The sequence below is a fragment of the Podarcis muralis genome, chromosome 12 (assembly GCF_964188315.1).
Source record: "Podarcis muralis chromosome 12, rPodMur119.hap1.1, whole genome shotgun sequence".
In the NCBI taxonomy this organism is placed as follows: Eukaryota; Metazoa; Chordata; class Lepidosauria; order Squamata; family Lacertidae; genus Podarcis; species Podarcis muralis.
This window is the reverse complement of record NC_135666.1, coordinates 4,083,068-4,101,274: the sequence shown is the minus strand read 5'-3', so window position 1 is coordinate 4,101,274 and position 18,207 is coordinate 4,083,068. Positions and strand designations below refer to the sequence as shown.

The 18,207-nt window shown below is 49.0% G+C and overlaps 1 protein-coding gene across 2 annotated transcripts in view; it reads left to right on the top strand.

Moving 5' to 3' along the window:
- TBRG4 (transforming growth factor beta regulator 4) overlaps positions 1–18,207 on the top strand; it is a 33,851-nt gene that overhangs the window by 6,622 nt on the left and 9,022 nt on the right. For both annotated transcript variants that reach the window (XM_028750671.2, XM_028750672.2), the window contains 7 exons: positions 4,798–5,121; positions 8,444–8,615; positions 9,394–9,551; positions 10,530–10,640; positions 13,862–14,006; positions 15,186–15,431; positions 17,919–18,030. In XM_028750671.2, coding sequence (XP_028606504.2) covers positions 4,798–5,121; positions 8,444–8,615; positions 9,394–9,551; positions 10,530–10,640; positions 13,862–14,006; positions 15,186–15,431; positions 17,919–18,030 — 1,268 coding nt within the window. The remainder of the gene's footprint in view (positions 1–4,797; positions 5,122–8,443; positions 8,616–9,393; positions 9,552–10,529; positions 10,641–13,861; positions 14,007–15,185; positions 15,432–17,918; positions 18,031–18,207) is intronic.

Below are 18,207 nucleotides of genomic sequence, written 5' to 3'. Positions count from 1 at the left end.
AGAATAAAAACAACAGCCCAGTAACACACACGCACCCCGAAAAGAGCCACATTTTAAAAGGGTACGGGATGTCCCATCAGGTCAACCAAAGGCCTGGTTAAAAGGGAATGTTTTTGCTTGGCTCCTAAAGGTGTATAATGAAGGCGCTAGGTGAACTTCCCTGGGGAGAGCATTCCACAGACAGGGAGCCGCTGCAGAGAAGGCCCCGTTCTCGTGTTGCCACCCCCTGGACCTCCCGTAGAGTAGGCACACAAAGAGAGGTCTCAGAAGATAATCTCAGGAACCGGGTAGGTTCATATGGAAAGAGGCAGTCCTTGAGCTACTGTGATCCTGAGGGGTTTAAGGCTTTATAGGCCAAAACCAGCGCTTTGAATTGGGCCGGGAACTAATTGCTGGCCAGTGCAATGGGACCAGGATCAGTGCAATATGCTCAAACCATCTTGCTCCGGTGAGCAACCTGGCCACTGAATTCTGCACTAGCTGAAGTTTCCGAACCGTCTTCAGAGGCAGCCCTACGTATAACGCATTGCTTTAATCTAACCTTGAGGTTTCCAGAGCATAGACAACAGTAGTTAGGCTATCTTTGTCCAGATAGGGGTGTAGCTGGGCCAGCAGCTGAAGCTAATGGAAGGCACTCCGGGCCACTGAGGCTACCTGAGCTTCGAGAGCCAGCAAAGGATCCAGGAGGACACCCAGGCTACGAACCTGCTCCTTCAGAGGAAGTGTAACCCCATCCAGAGCAGGCCACCTCCCAGCCATCCGGTCTAAGGAACCTCTCACTAACAGGGCCTCTGTCTTATCTGGATTGAGCTTCAGTTTGTTCGGCTCTCATCCAGTCCATTACCGAGGCAAGACACTGGTCTTGCACTTGGGGGCAGCAAAGTGAGTCCTCTTCCCCAAAAGGCCTCAGGAACCAAAGCCCCTCAGTGCCTGTTGAGTGTGGGAGTTAGGAGGAGGTTTAGAAGGCTGTGGAGGTGTGGGTTCGAATCCCCGCTCTGCTACAAGCCTCTCTTTCAAATCAGAACCAGTGAAGGTGGTGAAGGTCCTGTGTGAGTGTCTGGAGGCAGTTTGGAGGATAGATGGTGGCTAATGGATTGAGGTTGAATCCTGACAAGACAGAAGTACTGTTCTTAGGGGGCGGGCGGGTGTGGGGGACTCCCTGGTCCTGAATGGGTTCACTGTGCTCCTGAAGGATCAGGTGCGCAGCCTGGGAGTCATTTTGGACTCACAGCTGTCCATGGAGGCGCAGGTCCATTCTGTGTCCAGGGCAGCTGTCTACCAGTTCCACCTGGTACGCAGGATGAGACCCTCCCTACCCGCAGACTGTCTTCCCCAGAGTGGTGCATGCTCTGGTTATCTCCCGCTTGGACTGCTGGAACATGCTGTACGTGGGGCTACCTTTGAAGGTGACCCGGAAACTACAGCTAATCCAGAATGCGGCAGCTAGACTGGTGACTGGGAGCGGCCGCTGAGACCACATAACACCGGTCCTGAGAGATCTACATTGGCTCCCAGTACGTTTCCGAGCACAATTCAAAGTGTTGGTGCTGACATTTAAAGCCCTAAATGGCTTCGGCCCAGTATACCTGAAGGAGCGTCTCCACCCCCATCGTTCAGCCCGGACACTGAGGTCCAGCTCCGAGGGCCTTCTGGCGGTTCCATCCTTGCAAGAAGCAAAGCTACAGGGAACCAGGCAGAGGGCCTTCTCGGTGGTGGCGCCAGCCCTGTGGAACGCCCTCCCACCAGATGTCAAAGCGATAAACAACTACCTGACATTCAGAAGACATCTTAAGGCAGCCCTGTTCAGGGAAGTTTTTAATGTGTGACATTTTAGTGTATTTATTGTCTGTTGGAAGCCGCCCAGAGTGGCTGGGGAAACCCAGCCAGATGGGCGGAGTACAAATAAAAAACTATTATTGTTATATTATTACAAAGCTCAGTGGGTGAATTTGGGCCAATCGTGATCTCTCTAAGCTTGACCTACCTCATGGGGTTGCTGTGAGGGTAAAATGGGGAGTGGGGGCATGTGGTGTGGTCCTTGGAGGAACACCAGGATGTAAATGTTGTTTTATTTCCCATTCTGAATTTGCTTTCTCGATTCGAACATTGAGCTTTTTTCGTTAGAGGCTTCTGGTAAGCAGCTAGCTACAAAGAAGGATGGAATTCATTCGAAATTTATTTATTTGATTTCTATACCATAGACCTCAGGGCAGTTCATAACATAAAAACACAAGACTAAACCGCCAACTGAAGGCAGCTGTAACTGGTATTAGTTAGCTTGCAAAGAGGCTTGCAGTTCCTTGGGCTTCCCCTCTCAACAACCCCGGGAGGAAAAGTTATTCTTCTGTTTGCAAGTAGTGAATGAGGTCCTCCCTGGTCAAAGTCCAGTTTTCCGAACAGGGACAAATAAAATTCGTTGTGGCAGGTGAAAGGTAGCCCGTAGCAAAATCATAGAATCATAGAGTTGGAATAGACCACAAGGGCCATCGAGTCCAACCCCCTGCCAAGCAGGAAACACCATCAGAGCACTCCTGACATATGGTTGTCAAGCCTCTGCTTAAAGACCTCCAAAGACGGAGAAAATGTATTTCTGCTCTTAGGCCTGAGCTCCTGCAAGACCTTGGGGAAGAAAGGATTTCCCCAGTAGCAGGGTCCCTTAAAAGGAGTTTTCTACTCAGTCTAAACTGAATGTACCATATTTTTTGCTCTATAAGACACACCAGACCACAAGACGCACCTAGTTTTTGGAGGAGGAAAAGAAGAAAAAAAATATTCTGAATCACAGAAGCCAGAACAGCAAGAGGGATCGTTGCGCAGTGAAAACAGCGATCCCTCTTGCTGTTCTGGCTTCTGGGATAGCTGTGCAGCCTGCATTCGCTCCATAAGACGCACACACATTTCCCCTTACTTTTTAGGAGGGAAAAAGTGAGTCTTATAGAGTAAAAAATACAGTAACTGTCTGATGCTGGTGGAGGTTGCTCGTGAGTAACCAGGCAGGACCTGTCTTTTACGAGTTTTATTGTGCAAACTATTTACAGTGCAGATCTACAAAGTTCATGTCCGTCTTAGTCACTTGCAGAATTCGGGAGTGGCCCCTTCCAGCTTCTCCCCCAAAATAAGAACTTTTGCACCCCAAGCCTCCTCCCTCCCTCTTTGTGTTTCACCCCTCTGCGCAAGCTGCGCAACGGAAGTGGCATGCGTCCCTCCTGGCCAGCCCGGCGAGGTGAGGCGCTGGGGCTCTCAGCAGCATCCTCGAGCCCTTTCCTTGCTTGGCTGGCCCCTTCCCTCTCTTCTCCACTGGAGGTGTGGCTTTTCCCACTGTTGGAAGAGGAGGAAGAAGAAGAGTTTGGATTTGATATCCCGCTTTATCACTACCCAAAGGTGTCTCAAAGCGGCTAACATTCTCCTTTCCCTTCCTCCCCCACAACAAACACTCTGTGAGGTGAGTGAGGCTGAGAGACTTCAGAGAAGTGTGACTGGCCCAAGGTCACCCAGCAGCTGCATGTGGAGGAGTGGAGACGCGAACCCGGTTCACCAGATTACGAGTCCACCGCTCTTAACCACTACACCACCCTGGCTACACCACACTGGCCACCACTGGAACTGCTCCTCAGGAGTTTCGGAGGCTCTCTATATCCCAGCGGGCCCCCCTGCCTCCCTCCCCTGTTCCAATGGCAGTCCCCTGACAGTAACAATAAGAGGAAGAAAGTGGCCAAGCCCCAAAAAGGCAGTGGAGAGACAGGATGTGGGTTACAAGGGGCTGGAGCATGGATTTGGTGGGGTAGGGCTCCCTGACCCCGAGATGGGAGATGGGGACTGGGGGTGAAGCCTCTTTATCCAGAAGAATTTGAGCAGGAGAACATGGGAGCTTGCAGGATCAGGCCAGCGGCCCATACCTAGTTCAGCATCCTGTTCTCACACGGGCCAACCAGATGCTCATCATGGGAAACCCGTATCAGGATCCGAGCTCAAGAGCCCTCTCCCCATCTGTGCTTTCCAGAAACTGGCATTCAGAATCAGTGCTGCCTCCCAGACGAAGATGGTTGACTCTGCAGAACTAGCAAAACTGACCTATAGGATCCGAAATCAGGAGGAAACAAAATTCCAAAGAGATTGGAGCAAATTTATAGAATGTATAAGTAATAACTGTAGAAATTTGAAGACTCTGGCAGGAATGAAATAAATCTTACGACGTAGATAGGATACAATAAGAAACGGTGTAAAAGTAACTGAAGTAAGAAATCCAGTTGAAGGGAGGGAAGTCAGCGCTCGGCAGAGTGTGGGGAAAGAATGTGGGCAAATGACTGTTAAATTTCATTGTATTTTGTTTGCTTGTATTAAAGGAAAACATGGGACGCGGGTGGCGCTGTGGGCTAAACCACAGAGCCTAGGACTTGCCGATCAGAAGGTCGGCGGTTCGAATCCCTGCCACGGGGTGAGCTCCCGTTGCTCGGTCCCTGCTCCTGCCAACCTAGCAGTTCAAAAGCACCTCAAAGTGCAAGTAGATAAACAGGTACTGCTCCGGCGGGAAGGTAAACGGCGTTTCCGTGCGCTGCTCTGGTTTTGCCAGAAGCGGCTTAGTCCTGCTGGCCACATGATCTGGATGCTGTACGCCGGCTCCCTCGGCCAACAAAGCGAGATGAGCGCCGCAACCCCAGAGTCGGCCACGACTGGACCCAATGGTCAGGGGTCCCTTTACCTTTTTATCAGGTTCCTGTTTACTACATTTGCAGAGACACTCTGCTTCTGGGAGAGCTAAATATCTTCCTCTTGCTATCACCAATCTTTTTCGTGCAGGGGACTCAGGTATGGAACACGGCTTTGGTGAACCTCTTCAGGAGCCTCGACCTCCTGGGCCTGGAGCGGAGCAGGCCGGAGATGCGCTCGGTGGAGCAGGAGGTGCGCTGGCGGCTGAGGCGCCTGACCTTCAAGAACCTGGCCTTCCTGGCTGAGCACGTGGCCGCCAGCGTCCCCAAGGGACACCCGAGCGAGCTGCTCAGCGACGTGCTGAAGCATCTCGAGCTGCGCTGGACGGAGATTTCGGACGTCAGGACGGTGGTGATGCTGATGTCGAAAGTGGGGCCCCTCTCCCCAGCACTGATGGAGAGACTGGAGGATAAGGTAGGGGCAGGAACCGGTACAGTCCGACCCGGGGGGGGGGGGGGAAAGGAGATGCACGGGATTTATTTGTTATTAAAATGCAGTTGAATGGCTACGTACAAAGTCAATGAAGCACAGAATACAGTACAGTGGTACCTTGGCTCTCAGACTTAAAAAAAAAGTGTTTACAGTGGTGCCTCGCAAGACGAAATTAATTCGTTCCGCGAGTTTTGTCGTCTTGCGATTTTTTTCGTCTTGCAAAGCATGGTGTTGGGAAAGTTTTGGAAAAGCTTCAAAAACTTCAAAAAGCTTTAAAAACCTCAAAAAAGGCTACCACACCGCGTGCTATGAGTTGCTCCTCGAAGTCAAGTCGCAACTATATTAACGGTGTTAAGAAAAAGGAAACAAACTTGCAAGACGTTTCCATCTTGCGAAGCAAGCCCATAGGGAAAATCGTCTTGCGAAGCAGCTCAAAAAACAAAAAACCCTTTCGTCTAGCGGGTTTTTTGTCTTGCGAGGCATTCGTCTTGCGAGGTACCACTGTATTAATTTTCCAATAAAAACATCTAATTAACATATCAAATCCAATAAAAAAATAAATAAAATAAAGTCCAATTGTCTTCCAAATTGTAATAATTTTTGTTTTGGCTTCCCACGGTCTGAATTCCGAAGCGCTTTCCTGCCTCTCATCATCCTCAATGTTTTTCATAATTCCATATCCGATTTTTCCCCCTCCACGTTTTGACTCTGGTTCTGCGATCCTCATTCATGTCCGAAAACAGATACTTTTTTCCCTATGGAGTGCAGATTTGTCCGTATATTGCACTCTTTCAGCTGTTTTTGTTTTTTCATCGCACCTCTTCATTTAATTGCATCCAATTTCAAAGTTCTGTCCAGCTCTTTGAGAACTGTTATTTTGGCAGCTCCCAAATCGTTGATCTTTCCCGTCCAGGTGTTATCAAAGAAACAGAGAGAAACCTCCTTGTTGATTTATTCTTAAGCAGACTGTTTGCAATGTAGCCATATATCAGACAGTTATCAATTGGCCTTTGGAATCCACCCAATCCCCCCTCCGGGCCCTGCCAGAGATCTATTGAGCCCTTGGCTCTCAGACTTAATCCGTACCGGAAGTCCGTTCCAAAACCAAGGCATGACTTCCCATAGAAAGGAATGCAAAACGGATTAATCCTTTCCAGACTTAAAAACAACCCCGAAAACAGCAATTGAACATGAATTGGGCAGCTGGCCCAAGTAGGACCAATTCAGCCAGCTAGCCCTGCCTGGGGATTATCTAATTGATTTTTGAATTTTGAGTTTTATTGTCATTCATGTTTTATACTGTATTTTATGCTGTCTTTATAATTAAGTGTTTTAAAGTGTTTTAAATTTGTTGTTGGCTGCCCTGAGCCCGGTTTTTGAACCGGGAAGGGCGGGGTATAAATAAAAAACTATTACTTTTTATTATCTAATGAGACCACTGATCCATAAAATGAAAGCAGTAACACAGTCCTGCGGTCACACAATCAGTCCATCGGTAGCTGAACTGGGTTCCGCACAGTCTCAGAAACAAAACGGAAAAGAGCCGCAAAAACAGAAACGCAAAATAAATAGGACAAACTGACAGACCTCAGCGTAAAAAGGAAGTGTGGCACTCAAATCGGAAGCGTAACACTCGAAACGGAGCATGTTCGGCTTCTGAGAAAAGTTCGTAAACTGGAACACTTAACTTCTGGGTTTGCAGTGTTTGGGTTCCAAGTTGTTTGAGTACCAAGGCGTTTGAGAACCAAGATACCACTGTACAAAGCAATACATAGTGTAACAATAGCAGTTCCAGAGTAGCTCGGAAAACCAGCCACAACGTGTTGATTAAAACCTGAGAAAATAGAGCAGTTTTTTGAGCACCTTGCCTGTATTATACGAAGCAGGTGCCAGACGAGTCATTCCATATGGTTTTAAAACATTGGCAGTCCATCTAGGCCAGCCTTTCTCAACCTGTGGGTCCCCAGATGTTGAACTACAACTCCCATCACCCCTAGCTAGCAAGGCCAGAGCTCAGGGATGATGGGAGTTGTAGTCCAACAACATCTGGGGAGCCACAGGTTGAGAGTCCTGTGTTGTCTGCCTTAGTTGCATATAAGATAAAGTCGCACCAAACAGCATAGACTTTCATCAGGGTCATAGAATCATAGAGTTGGAAGAGACCAGAAGGGCCATCGAGTCCAGCCCCCTGCCAAGCAGGAAACACCATCAGAGCACTCCTGACATATGGTTGTCAAGCCTCTGCTTAAAGACCTCCAAAGATGGAGACTCCACCACACTCCTTGGCAGCAAATTCCACTGTCAAACAGCTCTTACTGTCAGGAAGTTCTTCCTAATGTTTAGGTGGAATCTTCTTTCTTGTAGTTTGGATCCATTGCTCCGTGTCCGCTTCTCTGGAGCAGCAGAAAACAACCTTTCTCCCTCCTCTATGTGACATCCTTTTATATATTTGAACATGGCTATCATTTCACCCCTTAACCTCCTCTTCTCCAGGCTAAACATGCCCAGCTCCCTTAGCCGTTCCTCATAAGGCATCGTTTCCAGGCCTTTGACCATTTTGGTTGCCCTCCTCTGGACACATTCCAGTTTGTCAGTGTCCTTCTTGAACTGTGGTGCCCAGAACTGGTCCTCCTAACCTTTGGCAACCTGTGATTTGTGAGTTAGATTTTCAGCTACTGCTAAACCTTTATACCAAACTTTTTCAGCAGGGGGCTGGTCCACTGTCCCTCAGACCTTGAGGGGGGCCAGACTACTGTATTTTTTGCTCTATAAGACGCACCAGACCACAAGATGCACCTAGTTTTTTGGGGAGGAAAACAAGAAAAAAAAAATTCTGAATCTCAGAAGCCAGAACAGCAAGAGGGATCGCTGCGCAGTGAAAGCAGCAATCCCTCTTGCTGTTCTGGCTTCTGTGATAGATGCGCAGCCTGCATTCGCTCCATAAGACGCACACACATTTCCCCTTACTTTTTAGGAGGGAAAAAGTGAGTCTTATAGAGCAAAAAATATGGTATATTGTGGAGGGGAAAAGATGAACGAATTCCTATGCCCCACAAATAACTGAGAGATACATTTTAAATAAAAGGACACATTCTACTCATGTAAAAACACGCTGATTCCCGGACTGGATTTAGAAGGCGATTGGGCAGGATCCAGCCCCCGGGCCTTAGTTTGCCTACCCATGCTTTATATCAATGTGAAAGTTGCAAGTAAGGTTTCCATTTGGGGTAAAATATGCCGATAGTGTATGCCCCCCCAGGTTAGGTCTTCATCCATTTTTCACCTCCATCATCTTTGTCAACAGAGCCTGGAGTTGGCTGAGCAGTTCACCCCCGAGGACACCCGGAGAGTCGCCGTTGCCTTGGCGATCCAGAACCGCCGGTCCATCCCTCTGCTCCGGGCAATCTCCTACCACTTGGTCCAGAAGCACTTCACCTTCAGCACCAGCATCCTCCTGGACCTGGCTTTCGCCTACGGTGAGCGGCGACTTCCTTTTAAAAAATGGGCGCATCCTTTTAACCCTTCTGCCCAGTAAAGAGTTTTACGCACCAGGAAGCAGAGACAGCATACAGATGCTTCTGCAGACAGCATTCTCCCTTCCCTGGCCACTTGCCATCCATGGTGGAGGGGCTGGAGAGGGTGTGTAATAAATTATTATTATTATTATTAATATCCTCCCATCTGGCTGGGTTTCCCCAGCCACACTGGGCAGCTCCCAACAGAATATTAAAAATACAGTGGTACCTCAGGTTAAGAACTTAAATTGTTCTGGAGGTCTGTTCTTAATCTGAAACTGTTCTTAACCTGAAGCACCACTTTAGCTAATGGGGCCTCCTGCTGCTGCCGCCGGAGCACGATTTCTGTTCTCATCCTGAAGCAAAGTTCTTTGTGGAAGCCGCCCAGAGTGGCTGGGGAAACCCAGCCTGATGGGTGGGGTACAAATAATAAATTATTATTATTATTATTATTATTATTATTATTATTATTATTATTATTAATCCGCGGTACTATTTCTGGGTTAGCGGAGTCTGTAACCTGAAGGGTCTGTAACCTGAAGCGTATGTAACCCGAGGTACCACTGTATTCGGTTGGGAGCCGCCCAGGGTGGCTGGGGAAACCCAGCCAGTTGGGTGAGGTATAAATAATAAATTATTGTTATTATTATTATTATTAATATTATTATTATTATCCCAGCTCCTCTTCTGCAGTCGGCATCTTTTTCTCTCAACTGCTGTTTCCTCCTCTCTGCTTCAGGGAAACTGGGTTTCCACCAGACCCAGGTCTTCCAAAAGATCGCCGCAGACCTCCATCCCCGCGTGCCAGAGCTGTCCCCTGGGGACGTGGTGCGCTGCCTGAAGTCCTTCGCTTACCTCAAGTGGCTTAACCTGCCCCTCTTTGAGGCCTTTGCGCAGGTGAGTAAGGGGCAGAGGTGGAGGCAAACCCCCACGTCCTATGGCCCTGTTCCTTTGAGCCAGCGTGGTGTAGTGGTTAAGAGTGGTGGACTCGTAATCTGGTGAACCAGGTTCGCTTCCCCGCTCCTCTACATGCAGCTGCTGGGTGACCTTGGGCCAGTCACACTTCTCTGAAGTCTCTCAGCCCCACTCACCTCACAGAGTGTTTGTTGTGGGCAAGGAAGGGAAAGGAGAATGTTAGCCGCTTTGAGACTCCTGAAGGGGAGTGATGAAGCGGGATATCAAATCCAAACTCTTCTTTGACTCATCAGTGCCAGGCTGTGAAGCCTGTTTTAGTTTGAGGGCTGTGTTTTCCCATGGGCAGCCTCCTAGGAGCCACTGACTGGGAGTGGCCGCAGGGACCACATAACACCGGTCCTGAGAGATCTGCATTGGCTCCCAGCACGTTTCCGAGCACAATTCAAAGTGTTGGTGCTGACCTTTGAAGCCCTAAACAGCCTCAAAGGCCCAGTAGACCTGAAGGAGCGTCTCCACCCCCATCGTTCTACCCAGACACTGAGGTCCAGCGCCGAGGGCCTTCTGGCGGTTCCCTCATTGCGAGAAGATAATTTTTCATAATTATCCTTAAATAAATTCACATTTTTGGCAGTCATGTTAACCCCTAAATATTTCACTTTCTTAACCAATGTTAGTCCTGTCTCCTCCTGAAACTTCTCTCTCTCATTCACAGTTAAATTTTCCCCTGAAACCTTAGTTTTCATCTTATTCAACTTAAAACCTGCTACCTGTCCGAATTCTTGAATCAGTTCCAATACTCTTTTAGTACAATGTTTTTTTACAATGTGTTTAAAACCAAAATTGTGTTTGGGTAGAAACTGTTTCTCAGGCGGCTAGTCCTAGTCTTTATATTTATGGCTAAACTATAACCGTTTGAAATGAATGAACTCAATTGCTTTCCCCCTGTGCTTCTTTTCTTAGCATACCGTGGACAACGCCGAAAAATACTCCCTGGTCCACCTTAGCAACGTCGTCCTCGCTTTTGCTCGCTTGAACTTCCATCCCAGCTGCAGAGACGCCTTCTATAGCACAGTAAAGTCCTTTATTCAATTTGGGAGGGCAGAGGGAGGGGAGAATGTAGCCATCCGCTGGGGATGCTACAGCTGAGATTCCTGCATTGCAGGGGGTTGGACTAGATGACATCTGGTGGGAGGGTGTTCCACAGGGTGGGTGCCACCACCGAGAAGGCCCTCTGCCTGGTTCCCTGTAACCTCACGTCTCGCAATGAGGGAACCACTAGAAGGCCCTCAGCGCTGGACCTCCGTGTCTGGGCTGAACGATGGGGGTGGAGGGATGTCTAATACAGTCTCTTCACCTTCTCTCCAGTCAATCCTAGTTGAAAGGACTTGCTGCAGGGGTTCTGCCAGATATTCCCTTAAATCACGTTCACCAATGCCAGAAAAGAGGAGGAAGTCCCAGTTATATTTCTTCATTATTTCAGCTTCCCATCTATAGTGTCCAAAATCTTCCTCCTTTACTTTTCTCTTTTCAAAATCCATAATCCAATAAACTTCTCTGTCCCCTTGCTGCATGAAGTCCTGTTCCTGTACTTTTTGCCCTCCAGACTCCTTGTCCTCCAACTTCAAAGAAACTTTTTCCAGTTCAGCTGCAGAATCTTTCAAGGTCAAATCCTCAGTTCCATCAGTAGAGTTGCTTGTTTTTGAAATCAAAGCCGTGAGCTGTTTGTCCATAACTATCTCTTGCTCTTGTAGAATTCCCACGAGAAAAAGGGCTCTTTCTATTTCTGCTTGTAATTTTCCTTCTGCAGCCATTGTAATGTCTCTGGTCTCCCCTAGGGGGATTGCCATTTTTTTTCCCTTTACCAACAGTCTATTACTTTGTTATTACTTGTTGTTACTTATTTTCCAGCCACTTCTGGTTAAATGTAACACCTTTGGATCAGAGAGATATAAAGATACAGTTCTTGTCTTGATTCCGCTGTTTGACAACTCAGATGACAGCTGTCAAACTCCCTTTCTTTCAGGCTAGGCTAATGCGGAACACTCCCGGATCCCGGGTGGGGGTTCCCAAAAATTTTCCCAAATACACCTCTTCCTCCAGCACAACTTAAAAAGACAAAAAAAAAAAAGCTTATTTTCACAAATCGATGGAATCTTCTATCAGTCCCAAAAGACAAAAAGAAGATCTTTTTAGTCCGATCTTAGGCTTTCGCTCCTTGCTTCAGATTGTGCATGCAAGGGGGGGGTGCGGACTTCCTTTTGACACAGCCCCCCCGTTCGCCAAATTAAAAAAAGTTGATTTCTTTTAAAATCCAAATTTCGTTTTACTCACGAGGGTGTTTGTTTCAGTCCGAATGTCAGGAAGAAAGTTGACGCTCTCCGGCAATGGCTTGCGGCTTCGCTCCACCGAGGTAGCGGTCGACTCTCAGCACCACTCCGCTCCTCAGACCTTCTCCGCAGCCTTTAAAAAGGCTCTTCGACTGTCAAGGAGGGCGCTTAAGGTGCCCACCGAGTCACCAGGTCCACAGGTATCAGCACCTGTGGTTTCTAAGGGCCCCCGCGTCGCCGGCGCGGCAAGACCCGTCCTCGATGGAGCCGATTCCCTCCGGAGCTCGGAGGGAATCCGCCATTAAACCGATCGCGTCAACCCGGAAGTCTCATCTGCGATTACATGATTCTAAGTAGGTTCTCAAATGCCAGCCTAGAGGTATTCCGCCCCGCCCAAGAGACTAACATCCTATCCCCTTTTGATTGTGTTTGTAGGAGGGGAAAGAGGGTTACACAATTCAAAGTGTTGGTGCTAACCTTTCAAGCCCTAAACAGCCTCAGTCCTGTATACCTGAAGGAGCGTCTCCACCCCCATCGTTCAGCCCAGACACGGAGGTCCAGCGCTGAGGGCCTTCTAGTGGTTCCCTCATTGCGAGACGTGAGGTTACAGGGAACCAGGCAGAGGGCCTTCTCGGTGGTGGCACCCACCCTGTGGAACACCCTCCCACCAGATGTCAAAGAGAAAAATAACTATGTTTTAGAAGACATCTGAAGTCAGCCCTGTTTAGGGAAGCCTTTAATGTTTAATAGATTATTGCATTTTAGTGTTTTGTTGGAAGCCGCCCAGAGTGGCTGGGGAAACCCAGCCAGATGGGTGGGGTATAAATATTATTATTATTATTATTATTATTATTATTATTATTATTATTATTATTATTATTAGTTTCTAGGGGTTTGTTATGACCTTGTTTGTATTATGTACAGTGGAACCTTGGTTTTCGAAAGTCTCAGAAGTCGGAAGTTTTGGTTTCCAAACGCCGAAAACGCGGAAGTCACTGCTTCGGTTTTCAAACATTTCGGAAGTCGAATGGTCTTCTGGAATGGATTACGTTTGAAAACCAAGGTTCCACTGTATTTTGTGTTTTTATCTTGTATTCTTATGCTGTGAACCGCTCTGAGATCTATGGATGAAGGGCAATATATTACTATTACTACTACTACTACTACTACTACTACTACTACTACTGGGGACACGGGGGGCGCTGTGGGTTAAACCACAGAGCCTAGGACTTGCCGATCAGAAGGTTGGCGGTTCGAATCCCCGCAACAGGGTGAGCTCCCATTGCTCCATCCCTGCTCCTGCCCACCTAGCAGTTCGAAAGCACATCAAAGTGCAAGTAGATAAATAGGTACTGCTCCGGTGGGAAGGTAGACGGCGTTTCCATGTGCTGCTCTGGTTCACCAGAAGCGGCTTAGTCATGCTGGCCACGTGACCCGGAAGCTGTACGCCGCTTCCCTCCGCCAGTAAAGCGAGATGAGCGCCAGAACCCCAGAGTCGTGTGTGACTGGACCTAATGGTTAGGGAGCCCTTTACCTTTACTACTATTAAGTAAAGGTAAAGGTACCCCTGCCCGTACGGGCCAGTCTTGAGAGACTCTAGGGTTGTGCACCCATCTCACTTGAGGCCGGGGGCCAGCGCTGTCCGGAGACACTTCCGGGTCACGTGGCCAGCGTGACAAAGCTGCATCTGGCGAGCCAGTGCAGCACACGGAAACGCCGTTTACCTTCCCGCTGGTAAGCGGTCCCTATTTATCTACTTGCACCCGAAGGTGCTTTCGAACTGCTAGGTTGGCAGGCGCTGGGACCGAACAACGGGAGCACACCCCGCCGCAGGGATTCGAACCGCCAACCTTTCGATCGGCAAGCCCTAGGCGCTGAGGCTTTTACCCACAGTGCCACCCGCGTCCCGGTTTTACTACTATTACTACTACTACAAATAATAACCCGTTTCTTCCTCCTTTCCAGGTCCACCGAGGGATGGAGAACCACTTGGATGACTTAGATCCCTACCTGCTTCTGGACCTGGTGTGGTCCCTCTGCGTTCTGCAACAAGCGAAGGCTTCTCATCTGCAAAAAGTTTTGGAGCCGGAGTTTCGCACTCGCTTCTTAGGTATGAGGGGACGAGTGACCTGGGTGGTGGTGAGGTGGGGAAAGCATCCAAGCACCAGGAAAACTGCTTCCTGGCAGTGGGCACTCTGACCCTACCCTGGCCACGGACCCCTTTCAGATGCCTCTCCCCTTCACCTTTCAGGACCAACCTGGAGTTGGGAATCTGACTGCTAGGTGGCGCTGCTCCCCAAGGATTTTGGCACAGAGCTCATATATTATCTAAGCCAGGCTCCATCTGTGCCCTACATTTAAAGCAGCGTCACGCCGCTTTTGAGCAGCCATGGCTTCCTCACCCCGCAAAGAATTCTGGGAACTGTAGTTCATGTAGGGTGCTGAGAGTTCTTGGGACACATCTGAGGATAGGATAGGAGGGGGCTGCCTATGGGGCCCCGCATAGCCCTTCTCCAGCTCAGACCCCACTGAAACGACTGAGGTATGCACAGCGCTCATGCTCTAGGTTAGCGCAAAGAAAGTACCTGCTGTGTTGGGTCCCATCTTTATTCATTCATCTTGCTATTTCTTCATTATTATTATTATTATTATTATTATTATTATTATTATTATTAGCACTAGTATCCTGCCCTATACCCATAGATCTCTGGGTGGTTCACGGCATAAAATTACAATACATAAACAAAATATGTACTAGAAACAAAAAACCCCAAAGAAGACCCAAGAACATCTCTTCCACTAAAATAATAATAATAATAATAATAATAATAATAATAATAATAATAATAATAATAATGGACCGAGAGGCAACCTCCTCTTCCCCTGATGGGGCTGAGAGTGGAGCACCTGCAGGCAATGGGTCCTCCATCACCTCCGGAGCCAGAGCAGATTCAGCTGGTGCCTGCACCTGAGGATCCAGCACAGGTGAGGACCCTTATGCCTCAGCCCTGGCTCAGCCGGTCCTGGAGGTGGGGACCTCTGTGCAGGCTGGGATCCCTCAGGTTCAGCCTCTGAATCCGATTCCCAGGCCATCACAACAGGGCTTTAAAGGTTAAAACCAGCACCTTAAACCTGATCCTGTACTCCACCGGGAGCCGGTGCAGCCGGTATAGCACCGGGTGAATGTGATCCCGCGGCCAGGACCCCGTAAGGAGTCTCGCCGCGGCATTCTGCACCATTCTGCACTGTTTTCTTTCTCTCTTCCTTTCCCTTCCTCCACCTGCGGCAGACGACCCCTCGGCCAGAGGGCACAACTACCGGCTCAAACTGATCCACGTCAACACCGCCGCCTGCCTGGAGTGCGCCGACTACGCAGGGCCCCTCCTGCTGCCGGAAGCCCTGGGCAGCAAGGAGCTCCAGGGGGGCAGGAAGCTCACCCCCCTTCAGAGCAGCCTCAGGGAGGTGCTGCAGGTGGTTGCGGGAGACCCAGCGAAAGTGCGCTTTGAGGTGGACACCGACTGCGGCTGGCTGCTTGGTGAGCCCCACTCTTCGTGTTGTTGCAGGGGGCAGCGTGGGGCACAGGAGGGCAGGCCGTTTGCAGAGGAAAATATCTGTGGGGGCCTCCTCTTCGCATGGCAACATCTTGCCCCACCTACAGAAGGGTCCCCTTATCCGTTGGGTGACAGGGAGGGGGCACATTCTTGTCCCAGGGGGCAAGATCTCTACAGTGGTACCTCGGGTTACAGGCGCTTCAGGTTGCAGACGCTTCAGGTTACAGACTCCGCTAACCCAGAAATAGTACCTTGGGTTAAGAACTTTGCTTCAAGATGAGAACAGAAATCGTGCTCCGGCAGCGCGGCAGCAGGAGGAGGCCCCATTAGCTAAAGTGGTGCTTCAGGTTAAGAACAGTTTCAGGTTAAGAATGGACCTCCGGAACGAATTAAGTTCTTAACCCGAGGTACCACTGTATCTCACACCACCCCACAGCCAAGTTGGGGGGTGGCACTTGGGTCCAGAGGTTATGAATACTGTAGTAGTGTTTTATAAGGGCACGGGTGGTGCTGTGGTCTAAACCGCCAAGCCTCTTGGGTAGGGGTCAGCAAACTTTTTCAGCAGGGGGCCGGTCCACCGTCCCTCAGGCCTTGTGGGGGGCCAGACTTTATTTTGAGGAGGGGAAATGAACGAATTCCTACAAATAACCCAGAGATGTATTTTATGCCCCACAAATAACCCAGAGATGCATTTTAAATAAAAGGACACATTCTGCTCATGTAAAAACACGCTGATTCCTAGACTGTCCGCGGGCATTTAGAAGACGGTTGGGCCGGATCTGGTCCCCGGGTCTTAGTTTGCCTGTCCATGCCCTTGGGCTTGCCGATCAGAAGGTCGGCAGTTCAAAGCCCCGCAACGGAGTGAGCTCCTGTTACTCTGTCCCTGCTCCTGCCAACCTAGCAGTTCGAAAGCACACCAGTGCAAGTAGATAAATAGGTACCGCTGTGGCGGGAAGGTAAAATGTGTTTCCATATGCTCTGGCCTCCATCACAGTGTCCCTTTGTGCCAGAAGCGGTTTAGTCCTGTTGGCCACATGACCCGGAAAGCTGTCTGTGCACAAACGCTGGCTGCCTTGGCCTGAAAGCGAGATGAGCGCCGCAACCCCATAGTTGCCTTTGACTGGACCTAACCGTCCAGGGATCCTTTACCTTTACCTTACCTTAGTAGTACCTTGTGGATCCAATAACAGGACCTTTGCTGCATTACTGCTACTATTATTATTATTCATTTACTGCTTTGTGTTTTAAGGAAAAAATATCAGGGTGGTTTACGACGCATTATAGAATCATAGAACTGTAGACCACAACCTCCCAACAGAGACTATTTTACTATCAAACAGCTCTCAGTCGGAAAGTTTTATTGATGTTTAGTCCTTTCTTGTCACTTGAAATCATCGGTTTGAGTCCTACCCTGTAGCGCAGGAGAAAACGAGCTTGTTGCCTCTTCCATGTGACATCAAATAAAATAATTCAAGCTTCAGATTCAAGCTTCGAGGGAAATACAGTGGTGCCCCACAAGACAAATGCCTCGCAAGACGAAAAACTCGCTAGACGAAAGGGTTTTCCGTTTTTTGAGTCATTCCGCAAGACGAATTTCCCTATGGGCTTGCTTCGCAAGACGAAACGTCTTGCGAGTTCTTGCGAGTTTGTTTCCTTTTTCTTAAAGCCGCTAAGCCGTTAATAGCCGCTAAGCCGTTAATAGCCGCTAAGCCGTTAAGAGCCGCTAAGCCGTTAATAGCCGCTAAGCCGCTAAGCCGTTAATAGCCGCTAAGCCGCTAAGCCGTTAATAGCCGCTAAGCCGCTAAGCCGTTAATAGCCGCTAAGCCGCCAATAGCTGTGCTTCGCAAGACGAAAAAACCGCAAGACGAAGAGACTCGCGGAACATATTAATTTCGTCTTGCGAGGCACCACTGTATTTCAGATCCGTTACTAAGGGACATTTTGCTTTCCCCATATTTATTTACCTTCTTAATTTACTGTTCTGTCCCATAGCCGAAGAACTCCAGGAAGCCAGTGGGGTGTAGTGGTTAGACGGTTCTCAGCCTGTGGGTCCCCAGATGTTGTTGGACTACAACTCCCATCATCCCTGAGCTCTGGCCTTGCTAGCTAGGGGTGATAGGAGTTGTAGTTCAACAACACCTGGGGACCCACAGGTTGAGAAAGGCTGGGTTAGAGTGTCAGACTAGGAGCTGGGAGATCAGGCTAGCTTCATAGACGTTGCCTTGCAGTGAGTTGTTCGGGGTGACTCCCAAAACAAAACAAAGCAACCCAATTAATCAGCAGGGGGGAATCTACACCAGGTGTCCCCAGTGGCCATTTTTGCTAAGCCATGCCCACCTAACCAATATATGAGACGCAGGGCAGGTAATGGGTTTGAAAGCCCTACCAATCGGCTGGTCCATGGGGCCTGAAGAGCCCCTGCCCACAAGAGAATTGCTAGCTCAGAAGTGACTTTTCTTTTCCGTCCGCAGATGCCGAGATGGTGCTTAACGCAGACAACCAGCCCTTGCCTGTAGCAGACTTCACAGCTCCTGCCGAGGCCCAGTCCGAGGGACCTAAACATCTCCCGCCCGGGGCCAGAAGGTGAGTCTTCAGGGATGTTGGTTAGGGCAGCGCTTCTCAAACCTGAGCCCTGGCAGGACCAGTGCTCAGGGATGATAGGAGTTGTAGTCCTGGTGAAATAATAATAATAATAATAATAATAATAATAATAATAATAATAATAATAATTTATTATTTATGCCCTGCCATCTGGCTGGG